Here is a 24158-nt window from a genome sequence, read left to right as displayed (position 1 = left end):
TTGCATCCAAACACAAGACACGTTTTTAACTGAAGTCAGATCAATGATTATTGTAGCAATAAATGGACATTTATAGCTATTTCTAAATAACAAAGAATAATAATGAAAAGAAAAAAAAAAAATTATACATGTCATGCCATTAAATAAGACAACTCGCCCTGGTATCCCAAACAGCTAAGGTTAACTGCCAGAATGCAGACATTTGTCCTTTAGCGAGCCTTTGAGAGAGAGAGAATACAGCAAGAGCTAATTACAATGGGGCTACTTTTCTTTTCGAGGGGAGACAAAAGAGAAGGAATATATATATATATATAAAGAAGAAACATATATAAATCCAAGAAACACATGCAGGATTCTACACAAGTGAGGAGCACACAGAAGGGAGGGAGAGCATTGCCATTCCAGCACTCACAAAATTAAGCGCTTTCCGCTGGAAGCTGACCAAAAGTCCCAAAGTTTTTGGCGTATTTGGGTCGCCACACAGTCCTTCCCCTCACAATCTCAGCCCCGTCCTCAAGTCGAAGCAGGTGCTGGCACTCAATGTCAGCAAGACTAGCCAAATTGCCAACACCATTGCTAGAGACGGCAGTCAAAGACTGCAGCACACTGTCCTTCCCACACTCCCTCCTATACTCCAAAGTCATAGCAACAAGCTCATGGCTCTCCAAGATTGGCAACGGAGCACTCTGCAACATTTACCATTATTAACTTCTAATTAAATTGACAAGAAAACTTTCCAACAGATATTAGATACTGAAAAAAAATAAATAACATCAGATATCCAGATTCAAAGGAATAAAGATAACAAGTAAATGTTCCGTGATTAAATCTCCTGCTGTCAAGGAAAGCAAAATAAAAGAAAAGAAAACATATAATCAACAGAGTTAAAATAACACGTGATGTACTAATCTAATACTTCCAGTAATGCATAAAATCTAATACTTCCATCGCAGTACTGTGATTTCTCACAGTACTGAGATGGAAGTATTTAACACAAGTACATGGCACCCTAAACATAAATCTGAAATGCCCACTTTTCTTGCTGATTAAACCAGGAGATGTTATGTTTATATAGTTTGCAATGCACTGCTGAGGCATCACTGCAAACACCTGAAAAAGACATGAAATTGTTCACCAAAGCTCAGCACAATTGTAGTCTGAGAATTCATGGTCAGGTGGAAAGGAGAAGGAACCTCTCTGCCAGCAATAAATCAATCGAAGAGGTTAAAGATGACAACTAAAAGACAAACATTATTATGTGGCAATGGCGAAAGGCCACAATGGACACTTTCACGAAGACATGTACACATGACATGCTGCACTGAAGTGACTACAACCTTGCTGGACAACCAAAGTGATAACTACACCACACATGACCTCAAATGGACTTATACAGCCTGGCAATTAATTAAGGTTGTTGGGGAAGGGACTTAGGTTGCATTTGGCATTGGCTTAAAAAGCCAGCATTTTTTACTATTTAGCTTATTTTTGCTACTATTCATGAGTCTCATTGCACTTTTTAATACTATTCATGAACTGTACTATTTCAGCTACTTTTTAGCTTTTATCTACAGTATTTTCAGCAAAATATTTTCAATTTCAACTAAATAAATTGTTCCCAAACGGACTCTTATTATTAAGTAAACTACATATAGGTTGAAACTCTCTCAACAAAAAAAAAAAAAAAAAAAACTACATGCATTCCAAGTATGGCAAACATACTCCTAAAGAATTAGCAATAAAATTGCAGCTTTAGGATATGATTTAGCTAAAAAAATTAGCCTTAAATTAATTATAAAAAAAAATTCTTCTTGAAAAAAAAGTAAGAATTCTTAGCATATGAATTCAACCGTTTCTCAAAAACAGCAAATCAATCAGTACCACTCAAAAACAGGTTTGCAGAGTCACTGCTGTCATCTATACTTTTATTGAATAAACTAAACCCAAGAGAAGGTTAGCCCTGGTCAGACCAGTTCAGCTATTCAATCCATTCAGAATTTTATTCCAGATTGACAATCTTCAGACAGGACAGGCAGTATTAGCATGCATATCAAATCTAGTAAACAGGCATCTAAGAATAAATAAGGATAGAGAGCAATTGACAATCTTCAGAGAGGAAAGGCATTATTAGCTTGCATATCAAATCTCGTAAACAGTCATCTAAGAAAGATAAGGATAAAGAGCAAGGGAGGGAGAGGGGGAAGTGCAAATGGGTGATCTAAACAAATCAATTTTGCTTGGACATCTACCTCAAGAATCCAGCCAATGTACTTCACATTGTTAACATGCTGGTTGACATCTAAATCACTCCATCTAGGCTGCAAATCACAAAGGGGGAAGAACAACAATCAGAAAACAACACGTGAGCAGCAAGGCAGATGAAATTTTAAAATAAATAAAATAGAATGTAAATTGACTAATTATATTGAAAGAAAAAACTTACAGCGAGACCAGTGCGAACATAGTCCGCAGTGTTGTCATCAAGTTTTTGTAGTTTTCTGCTATCCTCTTCCACAACAGGATCAGAATCCAGAAAGTACGGCTCTATTTCCCCTCGAACTTCTTCCGGAATCTTAGATAACTTCCTCGTTTTTTTATTCATCATCACCCAAACACTGCAGATCATCAAAAACAAAAACACAATCATTGAAAACCAAATCAATCTCTTTAGTTGATAGCATTTAGAGTATGCAATCACACCACAATGCATGTTTTATAGATGTTAAATACAATGGTCCAAAAATCAATTAAGAAATAAATAACAAATAGTAGATGATTATTTGTTTCATTGCTTCAATTGTCATTTCCCAATGTACGCAATATCTAAAGTAAAACAGATCAGATTACATGTTACAATCCCCCTTCCAACACCACCATGCAGCATATTAAAAAGCTACATCAGACTACAATTTATCAGCAAAGAACAGAGAGAAACAGTTTAAAAAATAAATATTAATTTCGAATCAAAATTAATATCCTACCTCGAGGCTCTTGTTAGTATTTCCCCAGTTTTGTAATCGCGTACAAACCAATTACGCCGCATACCATTCTTTCCAGATGGACCAACCGAAGTGTCCACTTGAACAACATCACCCCTGTAAGACAAAAATAAATTAAGCCCATCAAACTCTACTAAGCACTTTCATGATACTACAAATCAATTTATAACCTATAAATTCTGTTACTGCCCAGCCTTGATGAAACTCCATACAGTTCTTAGCTAAAAACAGATTATATAACTTGCACACAAAATTATTTTAGACCAGTTGGCTAATGTCAATACAAAACATATTTATAATTCAAGAGTTTTGAAATGTCAACCCCATACTATAGTAAGAGTTTCACTAGTGGCATCTCTGCATTGAGCTTCTTCCCTTTAAAAAAAAATATACATGAACTCAGGAAATCTGAATGCAACTTCATAAATGTACATCATTTCAGAGAAATAAGGGCAAGTATATAGCATTCCTAGCTCATAAAATTCTGGGGGGGGAAAAACTACCCTACATATGTAACAAAAACCAGCAATATTCATATCTTAATATCATTAAGTAAAAGTACAAAATTAAGTAAACAAAGCTAAGCACGGAGCAAGTTCTTTGCTATGGGGCCAGCCCCATGAACATCATCATATGGAAAATAGCAGGGTAGGGGATGAAATCCTCAAATCAATATATGAAGCCAAACACAACATGAACTACATAAATGAATGATAAAACTATCATCTCATGCACAACTACCAATAAAAACGGCAACCTCCATGCATGAAGAAGTGACTTACCAAGTAGGATAGCGATCAACCACAACCTGCATCCGTGCGACCACCCATATCAGGTTCTTTTTGCACATCTCTGGTGTTGAACCAAAGCCATCACCAAGGAGTCCAGCAGTCTTAACATGATTAAGAGCAGTTTCCTGCAGCCAAAAAAAAAAGGAACAAAATAAAAAAACCAGCTTGTGAAGAAGAAATCTCATTAACATACATATATGCTGTTGCGGAAAACATAACAACCCATTAAAATTTTGGTTTCCTGAAGTGGTTTCCATATTCCTCCCTACAAAAAATCTATATCACAAAATTGAATTATTCAATACTAGTACCTGTAAATGATTCATCAACGTCTCTATAGACGCTGTCCGATCAGCACCTATTTCATATGATCTAATAGAAAAGTTCTGGCGGAAAACAAAACCATCCTGGACAATTCTCCCTAGACCAAATGGATCAATAAGCAGGTCCATGTCGGGCCGCCTCGGTTTCCAATCAAGCATCATCCACTGCTTCTCAGCAGCCAAGAAGATAGTGGTGATAGCAGCAAGAAGCATACTCCAATCAGGCAGTGTGTTAATGAAAGTCCTTGGTGGCGGTGAAGAAGAAGAGGAAGAAGAAGGAGACATTTCAACCTCATGCTTCACAGTTTCCACAGGTGTTGTCAAACTAACTGAGCTACCATTTATTTTGGGAGGAGCTTGGGCATTTGCCTTGACCTGCAAGCCACCAGAAGAAGTCGATTTCGACTTCATTCCTCCCAAATTCGCAAGCTTTTTCGGCTTGGAGCTGGGGTCCGGAGCCGACGGAGAAGGGACTGGAATGAATGCAGAAGTAGCAGCTGTGGCAACCATGTTGAATTTTTTTTTTTTTTTACCCAACAGTCAATTAAAGATTGTTAACAATCCGAGCTCTGATTCTGGCCAAAAAAATAAAACTTTGTCAGTGAAATTTTATAAGCAAAAGCTTCAGAAAGAACACATACGCTTAATAATGAAGCAATATGAAATAAAACCATATAATTACAACAAAACTGGAATCTTCAATTCCTTCTAACAAATTACACAAGGACAAAAATAAAATACCCAAATTCTTTACTGTTCACTGTTCAGATAATGAAATTATTCGAAATGTCATAAGCAAGTTTCTGATTAAAAAAATTAGGAAAAAAAAACACACACACACAAACACACAAAACATAAATTCATATTTAACATGTTCCGAGAAATTTACGCTATCTAAATTGCTATATTTTCAAAAATACTTTAAAACAAAAAACCTTTTTAATTTCAAACGAAACAGGAACTCAAATTTTGACATTTACCACAGTTTTTGCTTACTTCGGTAAAACTTTCCTAAAATTAAAAGCCAGTACGAAAAAGCACATTTATACAAAAAAGAAAAAAGAAAAAACGATTCTGATTGCAAATCAAAGCCATCAAAAGGAGAATTTTTTATTTTTTATTTATTTTTTTAAGAATAAACAGAAAATTTTGAAATACGCAACCATCAATATTATCGAATACAGACCCATACGTAAATAAGGAGTAAAAAAATAGCAGATCTGAACTGAAAAACTATTTTTTTAAAAAAATAAAATAAAAATCCAAGAGATAAAGCAGAAGCATTTCAATTTGTAAACAATTAAGGAAACTAACAATAAAAAAAAGAAGACAAAACTTCTATTCCGCGTTTGGTTGCCGATAAAATGATAGAGAAAATGGGAAGAGAAATTTAAAAAATGAGAAATCCAGATCTCTCATTATTCAAATGCCAGCAAAACACTAACATTAAAATTAAGCAAACATCATTTTCCTTCCACTGCCTCCACTTTCCCGGCAACCAAACAGAGGACAACGATGGCCAGTAATTACAAATGCCACGCGCGGATCAGACCAACACACACACACAAAACAGCGAGAGAAAACGAAAGCAAAATTCAAAATCTCTCCCCGTCCGTACCTTCAACAGCGACGAAACTAAAAGGAAATGAAAGATTTTCGAATCAGTGGAAACAAGAAACAATGAGAAGAAGCGGAGAGAGGGCTCTTATGTCATTTCGGATCCGCAAACACTTCTCTTTTCTCTTTTCTAGACACTTATCTCTAGGGTTTACAATCTCAATTTTTTAAATTATAAAATATATATGCGCTTGTTTCTTCTTATAAAAATTTGGGTTTTGGTTTTGGCTTTGGCTTTGGTTTCACTTTCCAAAATAGCAAAGAGAAATTTGGAGAGAGAGAAATGAGAAATGTGGGACTTTAGGGCCAGCGGTTGATTGGGTGGTAGGGAAATGGCGTTTAGTAAGAGTTTATTTATATAGTAGTATAATAGTATCCACCTGTCTCTCCCGCCGCTCTCCTTCAAAGCCCACTTTCCCCAACACGTCTCTCCTCTTTTTCCCTTTTTCACCTTTTTGCCCTTCCTCCCTTCTACGTATTTCTTCTTTGCCTTTTCTTTCTTTTTCTTTTTCTTTTTCTTTTGTTACTTTCCCAATTTGGGTTGGGGTAAAAGTTTGGGTAAATGGTTTATCACTTTGCTTGTTAATGAGGTTTTGGGTTTAAAATTAATTATTATTATTGGCTCATATTAATAGGTGCTTTTAGGATAATTATTAACAATAATTTTTTTTAAGAATAATTCATTATTTTTTTTATACAAGATATAAATTTTACTCTAACTAACCTAATTTAAGTGTATATATATGTGTGAAGTTCATTTTTGAAAATCTAAATTCTAGCCCTTACCCTCTATACTTATAAACACTTAATACTTATGGAGTGACTCATATAATGTATGAGCTGTGCATGTCTTTATTTTTAAATATCAAGAGGTAAGTTGACGAAGAGTAATACTTACGTAGCCTAAGACCATTATTGCTTCAGAAGTCAGGACTATGTAAGTTTTTTCTCTTGGCAAGCAAAGTGTTCTAATACATGAGTCAACATAGTATATTCTAATATATGGGTCAATAACCCGAACACACTACATTTATTAAGCGGGTTAATACAACACAACTCACATAATAAACCGAGCACAATCCATTTCAACCCATCTAAAATTGTAAGCACATGTATAGAATAATTAAAAACAAGTTTTTTTTTTTTTTTTGGTTCTCAATTCTATACAAATTCTAAAATCAATTAAATTGCTAATATCATACAAGAAATGATCCTCTCTTAATGAATCATCAAATTTCTAGCTAGATATGAGACGTGTGACATTTATTTGATTTTTAAATGCCATATATCCTACATGTAAATCAAAATTGGAGGGAATTGGAGGAATCAACGAGAGAAGATTTTATCCCAAGTTATTATTTCAACCTAATTAAGTTCCACCGAAATTTGCAATCACCATTTAGGTCAATGGCACCACCTAGTGTTTTCAATAAAAAAATATATATATATATATATATATATCTAGAAATCTCCACTCCCTTAATTCGAATGTGTCAAAACTTTCACCCAAATTTAGAAATACACAATTTGAAAAATATATTATAAAATGAGAGTTTTTTTTTTTGGGTAAAATGATTAACTACTTTAAGTTTCCGATGAAGAATATAGCAATATAACCATTAAAGTTCTTTTAATTAATAATTTTTATATTTAAATTCAAATTTATGTTGATTAAAAATGTCATTTATTTATATGAGTCAAAAAATTCATGTCAAAATGGGTTAACCCATCTTGAGTCTTGACACTAGCAGTGAATCAAATCAATTTGGTTCGATTGTATGTTAAACATGTCAACACAAAATTAATCCATTTAATAATGATGTTAAACTAGGTTGACTCGCTTTTTCACAACCCCATTTACACTAAACATTAACCCACCAAAAAAAAAAAGTTGTCATGTTCCCCCGTGTTAAATATTGTCATTTGAAATCTATTCTATCACTTAAAGAAAATATGGTGTAATAAGATTTTAATGGAATATATAAATCATGAAAAAATGTGATATTTTGCAGACTTATATGGCACCGTTAGAAGAAAATCAACAAATTGAGAGCTATTGAGAGGTTGATGTTATTTGTTGTCTTCATATGATCCTATAATTATTAAAATTGACTACTTTAGGAAATACCCTAAAAGCACTCGTTAATGAAACCCACTTGAAAATACTATCTAATTCAATATATACAATCTTAAATCTCCACTTTTCCTTTAATATTTCCTTACTTATTATTTTTAGATTTGCAAAATTTCTAACTCTTAAAAAAATTAAAATATATATTATAATGATAATGTTGAAAATGGTTTTCAACTAAGTCCATATCTCTTTGTACTAGTGATAAATAAACTCATTGAATAAATTGAAGATGAAGTCATTTAGTGCATGCTTTTTGTGAATGATATAAATTTTTGTGGATGAAATAGACATTGATTTAATGTTAAGATAGAAATTTGGGGAGATGCTTTATAATTTAAAGGTTTCGACTAAGCATGACTAACACAATTAAATATAACTTAGGTTTAGTAAAAGTAGAAACACAAATGAATGTGTTGTAGAGACTTGATAGTTAAAAAGCAAGAAAAAGCCATTGAGCCCAAGTGGCAGAAATGAATGGCATATGGGCTCATAAAGTGGGTCCTGAAGAAGCAAACGGACCTGAAAGGGCCCAGAAAGAGAGAGGAAGCAAACCCATGGGCAGTATGTAGAAAAGTGAGAATAGGCCATAACAAGCTGAAAGTAATGTAAGCGAAGAAAGTAAGGGGCTAATGGAAGACCCATCAACCCCAAGGATGAAATATAAAGTAATTGGGTCAGGGAAGCCCAGAGAGAGTTAGTAAAGGCCCATGGGAAAGCAGGATTGGAAAAGGGCTGAAGAAGCCCAAGGAAAGCAAATGGGCCAAGGATGCCCAAGAGGGAAATGGGACACAGGAGCCCGCAAACAGTATAAGAAAAGGCCCAGTGAACACACTGAGTTATTGGGAGGGAAATAAACAGCAGGCCTAAAGAGGCCCAGCAGGATTGAGTCAAACAATATTACAGTAGGAATAGCAGAGTGGTATAGCAGGAGCATGGGAACAAGGCAATGGAGTGAACACAGAATAAGCCGGGGGAAGAAAGGCCTATGATCCAACAAGGCCCAATCCCCAAAAGAAGTAAGTCATTAAGAATGGTAGATTGGAAAACAACCCACGCCATAAGAAGCCAAAAGTGCACGGCAGAATGTATAGAATAATCTTTAGAACATGGCAAGTGCATGAGCAACGGGTGAAGAAGGTGAAGCACGTGCGAGACCCAAGCACTACCAACTTGTACCCAGCCAATATAGGAAGTGGTGGGTCATGGATCAGAGGGCATGGTCTGGCGGTGGGGAGAGGGAAAAAACCTATTCTAGGGTTCTTGCTCAGGCTCTTTTGGGGGAAATGTCCTGTTGGGATAACATGCCACCCAAAAGAAGTAAGGATGAGTTGGAATCACCAGGTGCATGCCATGAGGGATTAAGAGAAAGAGAGCCCACACATTGTAACAGGTAGAAAAAATCACAGCAAGCAAACAAACAAAATAGTCTTCTTTGTCTGGCAGAGAAGAGCGGCACAGGCAAAACAGGTAAGTGGTGGTGGCTGCACCACTGACGACCAGTAAGTGATCGACAAGGACACTCACACCAGACAAAAACAGTTAAGGGCTAAAATAGTAAATACCAGTCACGACAGACTCTATAAAGGACCTCTTGCTATGCATTGAGAAGGTGATTCAAAAAATCACAGTAATAGGAATTTCTAGAGAAAAACATAACTCAGAAGTAAGCATTGAGAAGGAAAGGAAGTAAAACAAAATAAAAAGAAAACCAGGAAGTAAGAAGGAGAGGAAAAGAAAAACAGAAAGTTTAGAACGGCAGGCATGCACCAATAAGTTGATTTCCTCTCTCCCTCAATAGCCTTGCTCTCTATAAAAGGCAAAAGATCTGTATTTGGGCATGGACCATTTAGGCCTGTTCTCTCAAAACAATTAATTTCTTCTCCAAGATTACTCGCATTGAGGGAACGGTTTTTCCCTTCTTGGTTTCAACCCCGTGTATTGCTTGGCATGGCAGACTAACGCTTTGATTTTGCTAACTCTTTTTATTCTTCACCTAGCTTATTCTGTGTACAAAGAGCCTTTTGTTGCTCACTTTTACTTGTTGTGGCTAAAAGTAGTGATTGTGTTTCTTATATCAACATTATTATATATGCTTGCCATAATTTAATCCTAGTGGTTCTGCCTGCCATGTGTCTGTGATTAAACTCTAGCGAACGGAGTATAGTTTGTCCACAAGCCGAACCAAAGTGAGTTACAATTGGACCGGTCCCAACTCCCTTACTCAGAACATTTGGGCCAATACCGCAGGATGCAGCCCAGCCCAACATTGCAAAAAAAGCCCACTACAATGTGCTAGTGAGAAAAGTAAGGGTACATTTGGTACACTGAATGTAGATTACATTATGAATAGTAATCTTTATTACTAGGAATAAAAGACATTGTAATGGAATAACCATTACTATTCATAAGTTTGGTTGTTACATATGGAAAGCTTGTAAAAGATGATGTATAAGGAAACTTTATATTTTTTGAAATATATTAATTTTAAAACCTATTATATATACTAAGGAATAACTATTTTTCAATTTAAAGAATAGTCATTCCAATGTAATAACTAATCTATGTAATAAAGATGCAACCAAATGACCGAATTGCTATTACACATGAATAACTACTCCATTACAGGAGTTATTACAACATACTAAACATACCCTAAGTTGATATAAGTACAAGAAACCATTAAAAAAAAAAAAATGTAGGTGAAAACCTATGATAACACTAGTTGAAGTAGTATAAAAGGACATGCTAATTAAAGACATTATAGAAAGTATGACTTTGGATATAATAGAATTGTAAAAAACAATACATGTAGCCAGCCTTGACAAGTTTGTCAAAGATATAACGATGATCCCAAATTTTTAGAACTTATGCTTAGTTGTTGTTATTGTTGTTATACGTGTGTTAAAGGAATTTTGACTTAGGATCCGTTTGGATACAACTTATTTTGTTGAAAACTGAAAACTGAAAATACTGTAGCAAAACAATTTTTAAATGTGTGAAAAATTACTGTTTACTCTTTTTTTTACTGTTCATATGCCTTGGTGCACTGTTCATGTTTCATGAACAGTGCACCAGGTGCTTGTCTTAAAAAAAAAAAAAAAAAAAAAAAAAAAAAAGAAAGCTGAAAATGCACAAAATGTGAAACGTGAACGTGGATCCAAATCGGGCCTTAGTGTGTGTTTGGGATGAGCTAAATTTTTTAGTTTATCTTTACTTTCAGTTTATTTTGTTATTATTTATGGGTCTCGCTGCACTTTTTAATACTATTCATGGGTCCTACTATACTATTTAAGTTATTTTTTAATCTTTTTTTTACACTTTCAGCAAAAAAGGTTTTTAATTTCAATTAAATAAGCTATTCCAAATGGACACCTAGAAATAATTTTTTTTGAGAAAAAATAATAATAATTGATTGAATATGGGCCATCGGTTCCAGCATGATGCATGTTGCATTATCGTGCATGCATTGTCATGTCTTCCCTTAAAAAGAAATTGATTCGAAACTTACTTATTGTATTGGAAAAAAATGTCAACATGAAATTTTTATGGCATTGAATAATTTCATTTGTTCAAAAAGGCCAAGTTTAGTTGGGAGAATAAAAATATGAGTATGGTAATTATGAATTAGAAGTAATTTAATGATAAAAGTTCTCCATATAATTTTCACACAACTTTAAAATAACATAATAATATATTTTTGACCAAATATGATTTTCATCCCTAAAGTTGGCAAGAATTTCATTTTTCATTCCTAAATTTTAATTTTAATTTTTTTGGTTTCAAAATTATTGGAAATGTTATACCTTTTGTCACTAAACTTAAAACAAATATCCATAACATATTGAAAATATTTTTTTCTTCATATTCCTATTTTCGTCCACTATTGAAAAAAAAAATTGTAAAAAGTGTATGGACGAAAATGAAAATTTTAAAGTTTATAATTATGAACAAAAATGAAATTCATAAAAATTTTAGTCACAGTAATAATATTTTAGCCTATATTTTTTTTAGTGAAAAAACTGTGTTCTATGAATGAAATGATGGATAAACTCCCAAACTTTTTCCATCAACTCTCAATATCTTTTGGGCTAGCATAGTGTAGGGATAAGGGTTCAGGATCATATGTTGAGCCTTGAGCTTAGTTCGAGGACGTTGAATGATCCGAGAAGGGACAAATAGTTATTAGGGGTTCCAATTTAACGTCTCATAAATAAGGAAGGAATGGTGGATGATCCGAGGAGGAATTCCTCCTCGGATATGATGAATGCAACTCAAATATCTATTCCAGCAATTAGAATGATCCTCCAGAAAGCTCCAATGATAGGGACGTGTCTCATGAACATACGGGAAAGAAGGAAATCCAAAAATATCCAAGGAAAAGCTGCTACCACAGCATTAAATGCACTACAGCTACTTTTCTGGCCGCATTTATGTGGAGAAGATCTCAGAACAGTGTTACCTTGACTATCACAACTCATAGAGAGGCAAAGAGAGTGTTTGATGGGATAGGTACTCAAGTAAGGGCATAAATGACCAACAAGTGTAAGATCAAGATGATCCAAATGGAGATATATAATGTGATAGACCCTCCATGAGAGAGGGATCGGAAATTGGAAGAGAGAACACTGTTGCAATCTAAATTGTCTTCATATCCAGTTGTGATCAATATATACTAGGTTACCTCCTCGGATTGAAAGTCGATTCAAATCAAAATCTTTTATTTGTGTTTGCTTGTCATTTAATTCAGTAATAACCATTGTCCAACTCGTTAGGGCCTAATTCTTTGACCCACTCTCTACAAATTTTATTGTACTGAGCTTGTTATGCCAAGATCCTATACATCTTGGACTTGGACTATAAATCTGGTCCTTACACATAGCATATGAGATTATATAACCAATTTTTTCTTCTTATTATTATTATTATTTTTTTTTAATATGAATCGAGTCTTCAGTTGTAATACCAAATTGAGAGAAGTTTTGTACTTATCTATAATTTATAATATATAATATCTATAAGATGAATCCCCTCCTTAATCTGGACTTTTTTTAAGGTAAAAAATACGCTCATCTAGTATCTAATAACTTCTCTTACAAATATTTTAGAAATAGGTCAATAACGTCACAGATTCCCTATAAAATTGTTTTTCTTGGACTAGATTTTATGTGGTTCAAAAAATACTCTCATTAATAAACTGTGACTTCTCTTAGAAATAGGAACAACAAAGTCAAATAACAAATTTAAAACACACGTTTTCTACAACACCAACAGCTACTATTATTTTGAATTAAAAAAGAGAACTCCTACAATTTACTCTTTCTATTTTTTCCCTAAAATTTAACCATTTTTTATTCATTTTTCATCTGAATAAAAACACATCTGGTTAAAAAAAGAAAAAAACCTAAGAGGATTCCTAAACTTTAGGCTTCTTTCTCCCTCAAGTTTCAACTTATTTTTCCTAGAATTTAGTTATTTTTCATCTAAATAAAACAACTCCAGTTAAAAAAAAAAAAAAAAAATCCTTCACTTTGACCTTCCTCCCCCCCTCCCCCCCCAACATTTAGCCCCCTTTTTTTTAATAAAGCACCATTGGTGTAAAAAAAAAAAAAAAAAAAACCCACATGCTACCTTTTTCTTTTCCTTCACATTGATTTGTTTTCCCCCCTTAATTTTAGCAATTTTTTTCCCATTTTTCATCCGAATAAAACACCTCCAGTTAAAAAATTCAAATCCTTTCAAATATTAAAAAAAAAAAATTCTATTTGAATTCAAATTCTCTTAATTACTCCACATATATATATATATATATATATATATCAATTACATTTCTTTAAAGAAAAGGAAAATAAATGAAAAAAAGAAAAAGAAAATGAGAAATTATTCTATCAAAATCAAGCACTTTTTTCTTTTATTTATTTTATAATCTCAAACAAATGGATAAACTTCAAAATCCTTGGTCATACGTTTTTAAATTTAAAACAAGTTGATAAACTTCAAAATTCCATAGTTATAGATAAACTTCTCTCCCACTACACATATTCAATTCAAATTGAACCAGTTTCCTCCATGCACACCTCTCACGTTCAAATGATTAACACAACCTTAACTCACAACATTCAAAAATACTGGGGAAAAAAATTGAACCTTCTACAAAATATCCCTACCTAAAAAATTGATAGAGAAAAAGAAATCAACAAAAGACTAGAAATTCGTAGGAGAGATGCTTAACATAGCCTTTGCAAATCAATTGAAGGCATGTTAGTCTTCAACGGTCAAAGGAAAAATACAAAGAACAAAGGTTCTCTCTTTTTCTCACTTAAATTTTCTAGCTAACCAAACACAAACAAGTTTGTTTATATACCACTATTGTTTGAGTCTCTACGAGTATTTGCTTCAATTTGTTTAGGATGGCCTAGATGTCCATCCTAAGTTGCTAATTTTTCACCATTGGAAATTCTTTGATTGGTGAGCCTCTAAAATTTATGACATTAGAGGAGATGAATGAATAGAAAGTTATTATACTAAAAAAAAAAAAAAAAAAAAAGAAGCCTCATCGCATAGGCAAAGTGCATGTAATGAGGCTAATTTTTGTATATAGATTTCCCTTTCAACCAATACTTTGGAGGCAAAACTCTTTTGAAATTGAAGAAATAGTTTCTACATGTTTGGTATTCGTAATTTTCCCTTTCTTCATAGTCATAGCTACCATAGCTCTTCCACCCAATCTAACACGATAATCTTAATTCCTACCTAAAGCTTGTCATTAGAGATTACACTTTACACCATCCGCATTTACTTTTTTTGACTGAAAGGGTAGAACATCCGCATTTACTTTAATTTCACATTTTGAAGGAAGTTTTCAAATATTTTAAGTACTTTGCTTTGGCGTTCCCATCTCTTAGCCTAATATTGTTCAAAATAATTCAAGTGAGATACATTCACCCTTTATTCCCTGTTTTTGGTTTTTACCGAAACAAACCCAATGATATTTGTTGGATAAAATAATAAGATTCAGCTTTGCCATCGGTGTGACAAATGGCAGAATAGGAACATGACCTTTGTAAAACAATTGACATGAAGAAAATATGGGAAACGCAGATGTGGTAGTTATTTACGCAACATTTTCATTTTATTTTAGGTTAAATTGTAAATTACACCCCTAAAATTTGAGAGTGTTTGGATTTTACACCTTGAAATTTCAGAATTTGGATTTTACCTCCTGAAATTTGAGGAGTTTGGATTTTACACCCCGACATTTCAGAATTTGGATTTTACCTCCTGAAGTTTAAGGTGTTGGGATTTTACACCCCGACATTTTAGAATTTGGATTTTACAAGTTTGAAAGTGTTTGGATTTTACCCCTTCAAATTCTAAAACTTTTGTGGGTTCCAGTTAGCTCAACTGGTAAAGTCTCTGATGGTTGTATAAGAGATCTGGGGTTCAATCCCCGCCTACACCAAAAACTGATTGGTGTCTTGATCTGATAATAAAGAGCTATTATCAGGAGCGGACACCATAGGTTAAAAACTCTCTCAAAAAAAAAAAAAAAAAATTCTAAAACTTTAGAGTGTAAAATCTAAGCACTCTTAAATTTTAAAGAGTAAAATTCAAACACCCCTAAAATTTTAGGGGGTAAAATCTAAATTCTAAAATGTCATGGTGTAAAATCCAAACATCTCCAAACTTTAAGGGGTAAAATTCAAATTCTAAAATTTCAGGGTGTAAAATCCAAACACCCCAAAACTTTAGTATGTAATTTGCAATTTACCTTTTATTTTATTTATTATTATTATTTTGATACAATATAGAAATTCTAATCTAAGTGTATAGGTGTGTGAAACTCCCTCTTGGAGACTTGAACCTCGGTCCTTGCCTCCCCCTCCTTCCACACCCCACGAGCATTTATACTTGTGGAATGACCATCGTACCAAAGGTGTGGTGTACAGTCACTTTATTTTATTTTTATTTTGATAATAAGATGGAGTAACGGCAATTGATGTCAAAATAGTAATGGAAGTTACAAGCAATGCTTGAAAGAGTGACAAGTCGCGTCAAAGCCTAAGAATAGAAAGCCACGTGGATAGAGTAACCGGGAGAAAATGGGCAAATGCCCCTTTCAAAAAAAAAAAACCTAGTATTTTGCCCCCTTTCCCAAACTAATTAGGGAAATACCCTTCTTTTGAAACTTGATTTTCTCAAAATCGAGTTATAAAAAAAAAAAAAAAAAAAAATTCTGGAGCCCTATAATGGCGTTTTAAGGAGCCTATAGTGACGTTTTGTAATTCGATCTCCATGAAATCGAGTTACACACAATTTTTTTTCTTTTTTTTTTTTACCTATAACTCGACTTTATGGAAATCGAATTACAAAACGCCACTATAGGTCCTTAAAACGTCACTATAGGATCCTTAAAAACGTTACTATAAGGCTTAACTCGATTTTGAGAAAATCGAGTTTCAAAAGAGGGGTATTTCCCTAATTAATTTGGGAAAAAGGGCAAAATGCTGGATTGTTTTTTTGAAAGGGGCAAAAGCCAATTTTTTCCTGAGTAACCGTCAATAACTATCAAGAGCCTCAGGTATAAATAGAAGTCTCATTTTTAAGGTGAATAACACAACTATCCATTGTCAAAACTGTTGATACATAAATTACTCTCTTGATATTGTATTTTCCTTTGTAGATTCCTCTTAGTTCATAGCATTTAGGAAGATGTTCATGCAGGTAGGTAGTTTACTTGTAACTCATTGCCATGTTAGTCTTGAATATCTTGATTATATTCAAGTTCTTTTCAATTTGATTCAAGTTTGTAGTTATTAGCCATGTTAGTTCCTAATCATCGATCTCAATTGATGTTTAATTTGTTTACATAAAAGTCACTTTTTAAAAACTTATAAGTTGAATTTATTTCTAACCCAAATTATATACATTATGTTAGAATTTTTAGCGTTAGGCTAATTCCGTGTCAAATTTTTTATATTGAATTTCATTTTAGTTGTATTTGAATTGGAGACAAAAGAGGACTAGGAGTTACAGCTAGAATTGATGAAGATGAAAGCTCACTAGTCTAATTACTAGTATTAATTAAGACTCCCAAATTTTAAATTATGGCTGGATTAGTTTTAATCTACTCTAAATAATGCAGAATAAGAAAGATAAACAACCTAATCAACCAAGAATACTAACAAGTGCATGGATAAACATAATAAACAATTAAGTAAAAGCACAAGTAATAGGGAAGAAGAGAGCAAACACACAATAACACGCGATGTGTTATCAAAGAGGAAAACCGGAGAACTGGATAGAAAAATCTTTCCACAACCCTACAATATGAAATGATCCGCTAGCAAATCAATTAGAATACATGAATACAAAGAGACTCTCCAAACCTAATCTACCCATTGTACTTGAGCCCTCCAAACTCCAACTGCCAACAGTTTTCTTCGAATCTTGTCTTTGCTAGCTTCCTGGATCCCGCAATTATTACCAATTGCTCCTACCAATGATTGGCATGAATCCAATGCTTCCCAAAAGCTCCAGATCAACTCTCTACACTCAGAATGGGTGTGGATTGTGTTTGGGCTAAGTTTCTCTCATAGGATATGAAAATTGAGAGAGAAAAGAATGAAGAAAACTAAGAGAAATGTGTAGATGATTGATGGATGACAATCTCTAATTCTCCAATGGATTTTTAGGGTTTTATCTCTATAACTCTCCTTATAATTTCATGGGTAATGTAGGTTTTTATAGTGTTGGTAAAGAAAGAAATGTTTCACACATGAATTCCAGTTGTCAGTGTGTTTCGCTAGCTAGTCGTGAAGTATCTTTGATGTAACAAACGTTTGAACTTCCGTCATGTGCTCCTCACGTGGCCTTTTGTGAGTTGCAGTAGTCACGATCAAGTCACGAAATCCCCTGTCTTCACAATTCTTCACCAAACAGAACACTTTACCCATTACTTTCATTCCCACAAACATACAGGTAAATGATTGAATAAAATACAATCAAATTTGACACAAAATTAAATCCAACAAAACAGAATTGAAAATCATAGCTTTACAGAAAATATAATTTTCTTGCGTGAAATCTCCATTTCAGGCGAATTTTGAGCGAAATTGCTAGTTTTTAAAATTCCAATAGTTAGAAACTTTCACCTATCTCTTGCCAATAACTTGCTTGAGCAAGTTGGTATATGAGAGAAAAATTTTAGCTTTTTTCTATGCTATTCCTCTATCCAATTACCCCCCCCCCTCCCCACCCCCACCCCCTTTTGTGTCTAATAAAACCACAATATCACACCCTAAATTAAAGAAGAGAGAAGAAGAGCTACCCATTACCTTAGAGAGAAATCATAGTACTCTTTACCCTCACCCTCTCCAAATTGTCATACTTTATACGAGGATATTAAACCAAATACTTTGGGTCTGTCTGGATTGAACTTATTGTTGTTGAAACTGAAAACCGAAAACCGAAAACTGAAAACACTGTAGCAAAATAATTTTTAAATGTGTGAAAAGTACCGTGGGACTTATTTTTAATATTTTTAAATGCGTGAACAGTGCTGCTACAGTGCATGAACAGTGATTTTTGTCTATGCACAGTAAATTCATTGTTCATGCGTTGGAAAAAAAAAGAAAAAAAAAAAAAAGGAAGGAAACTTGAAATGAAAACGTAAACGCAGGTTTCAGTCATATCCAAACACATACTCTAATTACACTTGTGAGTTATGGAATGAGTGATTGGTACTGGAAATTATAGAGACCATCCCAGAACCTTCAAGTGGCTTTGGCGTATCCATTGGTTTGGATTTGTGGTTGCCTGGTTGGCGTCTCAACTTGCGGAATTACCGGTTGCTAGCAGGAATAGGAAGCTAGAATACAAGTAGATCTATATACTAGAAGGGTTTGGAAGTATATTGTATCACAACTACCTTCTAATGAATTTCATTTGCTAGGCTAGGTTGCCAAGAGTTTTTTTTTCCGTTGCACGTTTTTTCTCTGTAGACACATCTTGTGTTTGTGTGTGTGAGTTTGAGAATTTTTGTTCTTTGTGATTATCCATGCAATATGTAAATTTTTTTTTTGGAACTAGTTTAAAAATCCTAATACCTAACCCCACCCCAAACCCACCTTCTGGGGCTAGAACTAGCGAGCCCATGGAAAACACCCAAATCCTCATGGCATGGGAGAGGTACCACTCCACCAACATTGGTGGTGGTAATACACCATGTGGTGGTAACGTGGAATAATGTTTAAAAATTAGATTGAGATAGTGTTTTAAGTCTTAGGCCGAATAGAGAAGACAAAGAAAAAAACCTAAAATTATGAACAATAAATTACTATTTTAACTAGTTTGTGTTTTTTAATTTAAAATAATTTAACTAAAAGATAAGAGTATTTTAAAGAGTTTGAGAATTTGTGTAAGAATATTTTAGTATGCAAAATGTTAAAAATCAAATAGGAATCCTATTAATTAAAAAAAAAAAAAACAGAAATCTTGTCATTTATAATATAGATAAGAAAAAAAAAAAGTCATTTTAAGTAAATAAGTTTACAGTAAATTTCTCAAAAATAAAAATTGGACAGTAAAAAAATTTATTAGTGTATGAGTCGTAGAATTATCTGTTAGCATTTGGAAGCTACCAGTACCAGTCTACCACAAACCTAGAAGTCAAGAGTGAAGGCGATGACTTTGGCTTTTGGGAACTATGCTTGCCAGCAAATTATTTTCCTTTTCTCCAGGAAATGGGGAACGCCTTTTGACAGAAAACTTTTTTTTTTTTTTTTTTTTTTGAGGAGAAAGAGAATTTTCTTCTAGAAAAAAAAAATTATTATTATTATTATTTGGATAACTAGAAAGTTCCAAATGGATAAAGAAGAGAAGACTTTGTTCCAAATCTTTTAACGTATTACTAGTACTTTTAACCCGTAAGACTTTTAACAACAAATATAAAAATTGTATCACAATTATTTAGAGCTATTTCATCAACCACAAAAAAAAAGAAAAAAAAAAAAGAGCTAGTTTGCACGATTGTTTCTCGTACAAAGGGAGTCGTTTTCAGATTAAATTCTTCCTACTACTACCGAGGTAGATTTATACAGGTCGATTTATGGGTGGAATAGGTTTGCAGGTGATTTTGACTAGAATATTGCTCCCACAATTTTCACAATTAGAGTAGCTCAACTATATTTGTGCTCTACTTTTTTTCCTAAAAGAAAATAAATATTTTCATTTGACCTAATGGTCTTTAATATTTTCATTAACATCAAATTGGTTGCTTAAACTGCTTGATATGTTGTTGAAGCAAAAGTCTCTATTACCTACAATAAAGTAATTGAATTTTTATGGAGATTTGATTATTTAAATTGACTTGTCGTGTGCCTTATCCACTTTAACAGGAATTCATTTATTCACAATCTTCATCTAGAAGTCATGCAGGACCAATTGTAAAATTATAAATTATATACATTATAAAGTTATAATAAATGTATAATAAATATGAAAAATTAGGCTAGGATATTCCAAAGTGCACGTAATTTTTATTTATTTAATTATTTTGGGTTTGAGAAATTTAATAGTAGTACTTTTTTGAAGGATGGTTGGTAAGCTAGAACTTGTCATTGTGTGGTGTTTGGGTTTTGACCAATTTGTCTTTAATTTTTCTTCCATTTCCAGGAAGCATAGTTAAACAGAACTTCAATCTAGACATTTCCAACAAGCAGCCAAGGGAATGGCAATCTCGTTGTTATTGAAGTTTTCCAAGGACAACATTGTAAAATAGGAAACAGTTGGACTAAGAACCATTAAGAAGGCTTTAAATACGTTGGTGACGAAACTTTTTTTTTTGGGGCCCCCTTGATCGCTATCCTAGCCCGCACTAGTTAGGGGTTAGATGGTAGAGCTTTTACGCTTCCAAATCTCCATGTTCTTGAACGAGATTAAGCAATACAATGTGAAACTCAAATAGACATTTACCACTAACATTAATTGTTTTCTTCTATATGTGGATTATATAAAATTTGGCTTTAAATACGTTGGTGACGAAACTTTTTTTTTTTCTTTTTCTTTTTTCTGTGGCCCCTTGGATCGCTATCCTAGCCCGCACTAGTTAGGGGTTAGATGGTAGAGCTTTTACTCTTCCAAATCTCCATGTTCTTGAATGAGATTAAACAGTACCACACGAAACTCAGATATACATTTAACACCAAATCACAATCGTTTTCCATAACATTAATTGTTTTCTTCTATATTTGGATTATATACAATTTGTGACAGAAGTCTTTAAGATGACAGTAGTTACATTATTTTAGTTTGCTAATTAATATGGGTCCGGTTAATGTGGCACACATTAAGCTTTCTATTTTTGAAAATATTTTTTCGGGAATTGAAAAAGCTGTCATTACTTTTTCAATTTTCGAGATAATTTTTTTCAAAAATGGAAATTAATATGTAAGGCATACATTAGTAAAATCCAATTAATATTATGGGGCCACCCTCAAAAAATTATTTCCCGCACTTATTTAGTGTATGTGGGATGACAAGACTATACCCTTGGATGATCAATCATATGCAATCCTAGACTCCAAAAAAAAAAGGACACTTTGTAATAATAAAAAGAGAAATGATAATCAAGAAAGGGGGTAGAGTTGCCAATTAGATTGGGATTTTCTTATTGTGTACTATGTTAAGAAATTGTTTTTTGAGATGTTTTGTGTAAGATGTCCAAATAGTGGCAGAATGGGGTAAAAGATTTTGGAAGGAGGATTTTGTTGAGAAGACAAATTTAATTATTAGAAGTGATATTAGTTTTATCTAGAATTAATCCTTTAAAACAAATCAACTTTGAACTAGTTTGTATGTTTATGCAATCTGAATGAATTTAATTTTAAACTAATTTAAACTTATCTTTAGTAGATGTGGATTGAAATTATTCTAAACATAGATATACATTTGAGTTATTCTCTCTCTCTTGAATCCTACCCAGCAATTAAACGGATTACAAAGACATTGGAGGAGATAGACGAAGAGAATAATTATAAGATTAAGAATTATATATTTTGAAAATACAATATGGCTAGAAAATTTGCAATTTTCAAATTAATTATCTATGGTGTTCTCTCTATGATGATTGCTATGTATTATTAGACACCAATTGATTTTTGATGTAAGCAAGATTAGAACCATGTATAGTTTATTCGACGATGAAAGACTTTACTAGTTAAACTGACTAGAACCTATTTTTTCGAGAATTTAAAAACTTAAATAATTTGAAAAGAGGAGGGGAATTCTTTTTCAGGGGTTGGGTCTTGCCTCTACCCCGGTCCTCTTATGTGACCAACATGTCTCATAATTCATTATTATATGAATTTTGATTGAGGTAATATGCTCTTGCCATTTAGACTGTTAAGACTTAAGAATATGAAGTTCAAGAATCTATATTATCTACTAGTCTCTGAGCAAGCATAGAGGCTCTTCTAATTTTTCTTAAAAGTTAATAATTTTTATTTGATTTAATTTGGGGTTGTTAATTTTTTTGGTCTTTGAAAAACCCAAGGGGTGTGATGAGATGTAGTACAAAAACAATCACACCCAAAATGCAGAAATATCACCACCCTTCTTCCCTATTCCCTGTGTTCTTTGTCTATATTATCTCAAAAAAAAAAAAAAAAAAAAATCTGCATGTTCTTGAACTTGATTAAGCAATACAATGTGAAACTCAAATAGACATTGTCAAAAGAAGGTGCAACCGATTTAATAATGAGGCCAAGAGTCTTATAGTTAGTTAGTAGTTACATTATTTTAGTTTGCTAACTAATATTATGGGGCCACCCTCAAAAAATTATTTCCCGTACTTATTCAGTGTATGTGGGATGACAAGACTATACCATTGGATGATCAATCATATGCAATCCTAGACACAAAAAAAAAAAGGGCACTTGTAATAATAAAAAAGAAGTTGATAATCAAGATAGGGGATAGAGTTGCCAATTAGATTGGGATTTTCTTATTGTATACTATGTTAAGAAATTATTTTTTGAGATGTTTTTTGTAAGATGTCCAAATAGTGGCAGTGTGGGGTAAAAGATTTTGGAAGGAGGATTTTGTTGAGAAGACAAATTTAATTATTAGAAGTGATCAGTTTTATCTAGAATTAATCATTTAAAACAAATCAACTTTGAACTAGTTTGTATGTTTATGCAATCTGAATGAATTTAATTTTAAACTAATTTAAACTTATTTTTAGTTGATGTGGATTGAAATTATTCTAAACATAGATATACATTTGAGTTATTCTCTCTCTCTCTTGAATCCTACCCAGCAATGAAACGGATTACAAAGACATTGGAGGAGATAGACGAAGAGAATAATTATAGGATTAAGAATTATATATTTTGAAAATACAATATGGCTAGAAAATTTGCAATTTTCAAAAAAGAAAAAGAAAAAAGAGTAAATAGGGAAATACATTAATATGACTCTTGAATCCTACCCAGCAATGAAGCAGATTACAAAGACATTGGAGGAGATAGACGAAGGGAATAATTATAGGATTAAGAATTATATATTTTGAAAATACAATATGGCTAGAAAATTTGCAATTAAAAAAAAAGTAAATAGGGAAATACATTAATATGATTATTATTATTATTATTATTTTATAGATATAATAGAAAATTTATCTATGGTGCTCTTTCTATGATGATTACTATGTATTATTAGACACTAATTGATTTTTAATGTAAGCAAGATTAGAACCACATATCTTTTATTCGACGATGAAAGGCTAAACTAGTTAAACTGACTAGAACCTACTGTTTCGTGAATTGAAAAACTTAAATAATTTGAAAAGGGGAGGGGAATTCTTTTTAACGGGTTAGGTCTCACCTTTACCCCGGTCCTCTTGTGGACCAACATTTTGATTGAGGTAATATGCTCTCGCCATTTCGACTGTTAATATTTAAGAATATGAAGTTCATGAATCTACACTATCTACTTGTCTCTGAGCACGTGTAGAGGCTTTTCTAATTTTTCTTAAAAGTTAATAATTTTATTTATTTTAATTTGGGCTTGCTAATTTTTTTTTTTTTGAAAATCCTAAGGAGTGTGATGAGATGTAGTACAAAAACAATCACACCCATAAATGTAGAAATCTCACCACCCCTAGGTTTTTTCAAATAATGAAAAATGCAATAACCCAAATTAAAATAAATAAAAATTATTAACTTTTGAGAAAAATTAAGTGACAAATTTACCAAAGTTGTAGTTGATAAGACATTCGCTATGTAAGTCTCGTAGA

The 24158-nt window shown here is 32.9% G+C and overlaps 1 protein-coding gene across 2 annotated transcripts; it reads right to left on the bottom strand.

Moving 5' to 3' along the window:
* Positions 1-6071, bottom strand: LOC126715283 (palmitoyl-acyl carrier protein thioesterase, chloroplastic). 2 transcript variants are annotated; one of them, XM_050415821.1, is made up of 7 exons: positions 5732-6071; positions 4102-4688; positions 3782-3915; positions 2982-3095; positions 2444-2615; positions 2250-2318; positions 1-686 (listed from the first exon to the last, which is right to left on the bottom strand). In XM_050415821.1, the coding sequence occupies exons 2-7, from the start codon at positions 4621-4623 to the stop codon at positions 417-419; spliced, it is 1281 nt and encodes a 426-aa protein (XP_050271778.1). In that variant the 5' UTR covers positions 4624-4688; positions 5732-6071; the 3' UTR covers positions 1-416. The 2 variants fall into 2 exon arrangements, with proteins under 2 accessions (XP_050271778.1, XP_050271779.1); XM_050415822.1 differs by having other exon boundaries at positions 4102-4682.
* Between the last annotated feature and the right edge of the window lie 18087 nt (positions 6072-24158).

The sequence above is a fragment of the Quercus robur genome, chromosome 2 (assembly GCF_932294415.1).
Source record: "Quercus robur chromosome 2, dhQueRobu3.1, whole genome shotgun sequence".
NCBI lineage: Eukaryota > Viridiplantae > Streptophyta > Magnoliopsida > Fagales > Fagaceae > Quercus > Quercus robur.
This window is presented reverse-complemented; position numbering and strand designations above follow the sequence as displayed.

Bases quoted from the DNA above. Each gene is read 5' to 3' on its own strand.
- LOC126715283 (XM_050415821.1), bottom strand. From the start codon at position 4,623: ATGGTTGCCACAGCTGCTACTTCTGCATTCATTCCAGTCCCTTCTCCG. The intron at 3,096-3,781 runs GTAAGTCACTTC...TTTGTCTTACAG, and splicing joins GTTGATCGCTATCCTACTTG to GGGTGATGTTGTTCAAGTGG. The intron at 687-2,249 runs GTAGATGTCCAA...TAAATGTTGCAG, and splicing joins ACATTGGCTGGATTCTTGAG to AGTGCTCCGTTGCCAATCTT.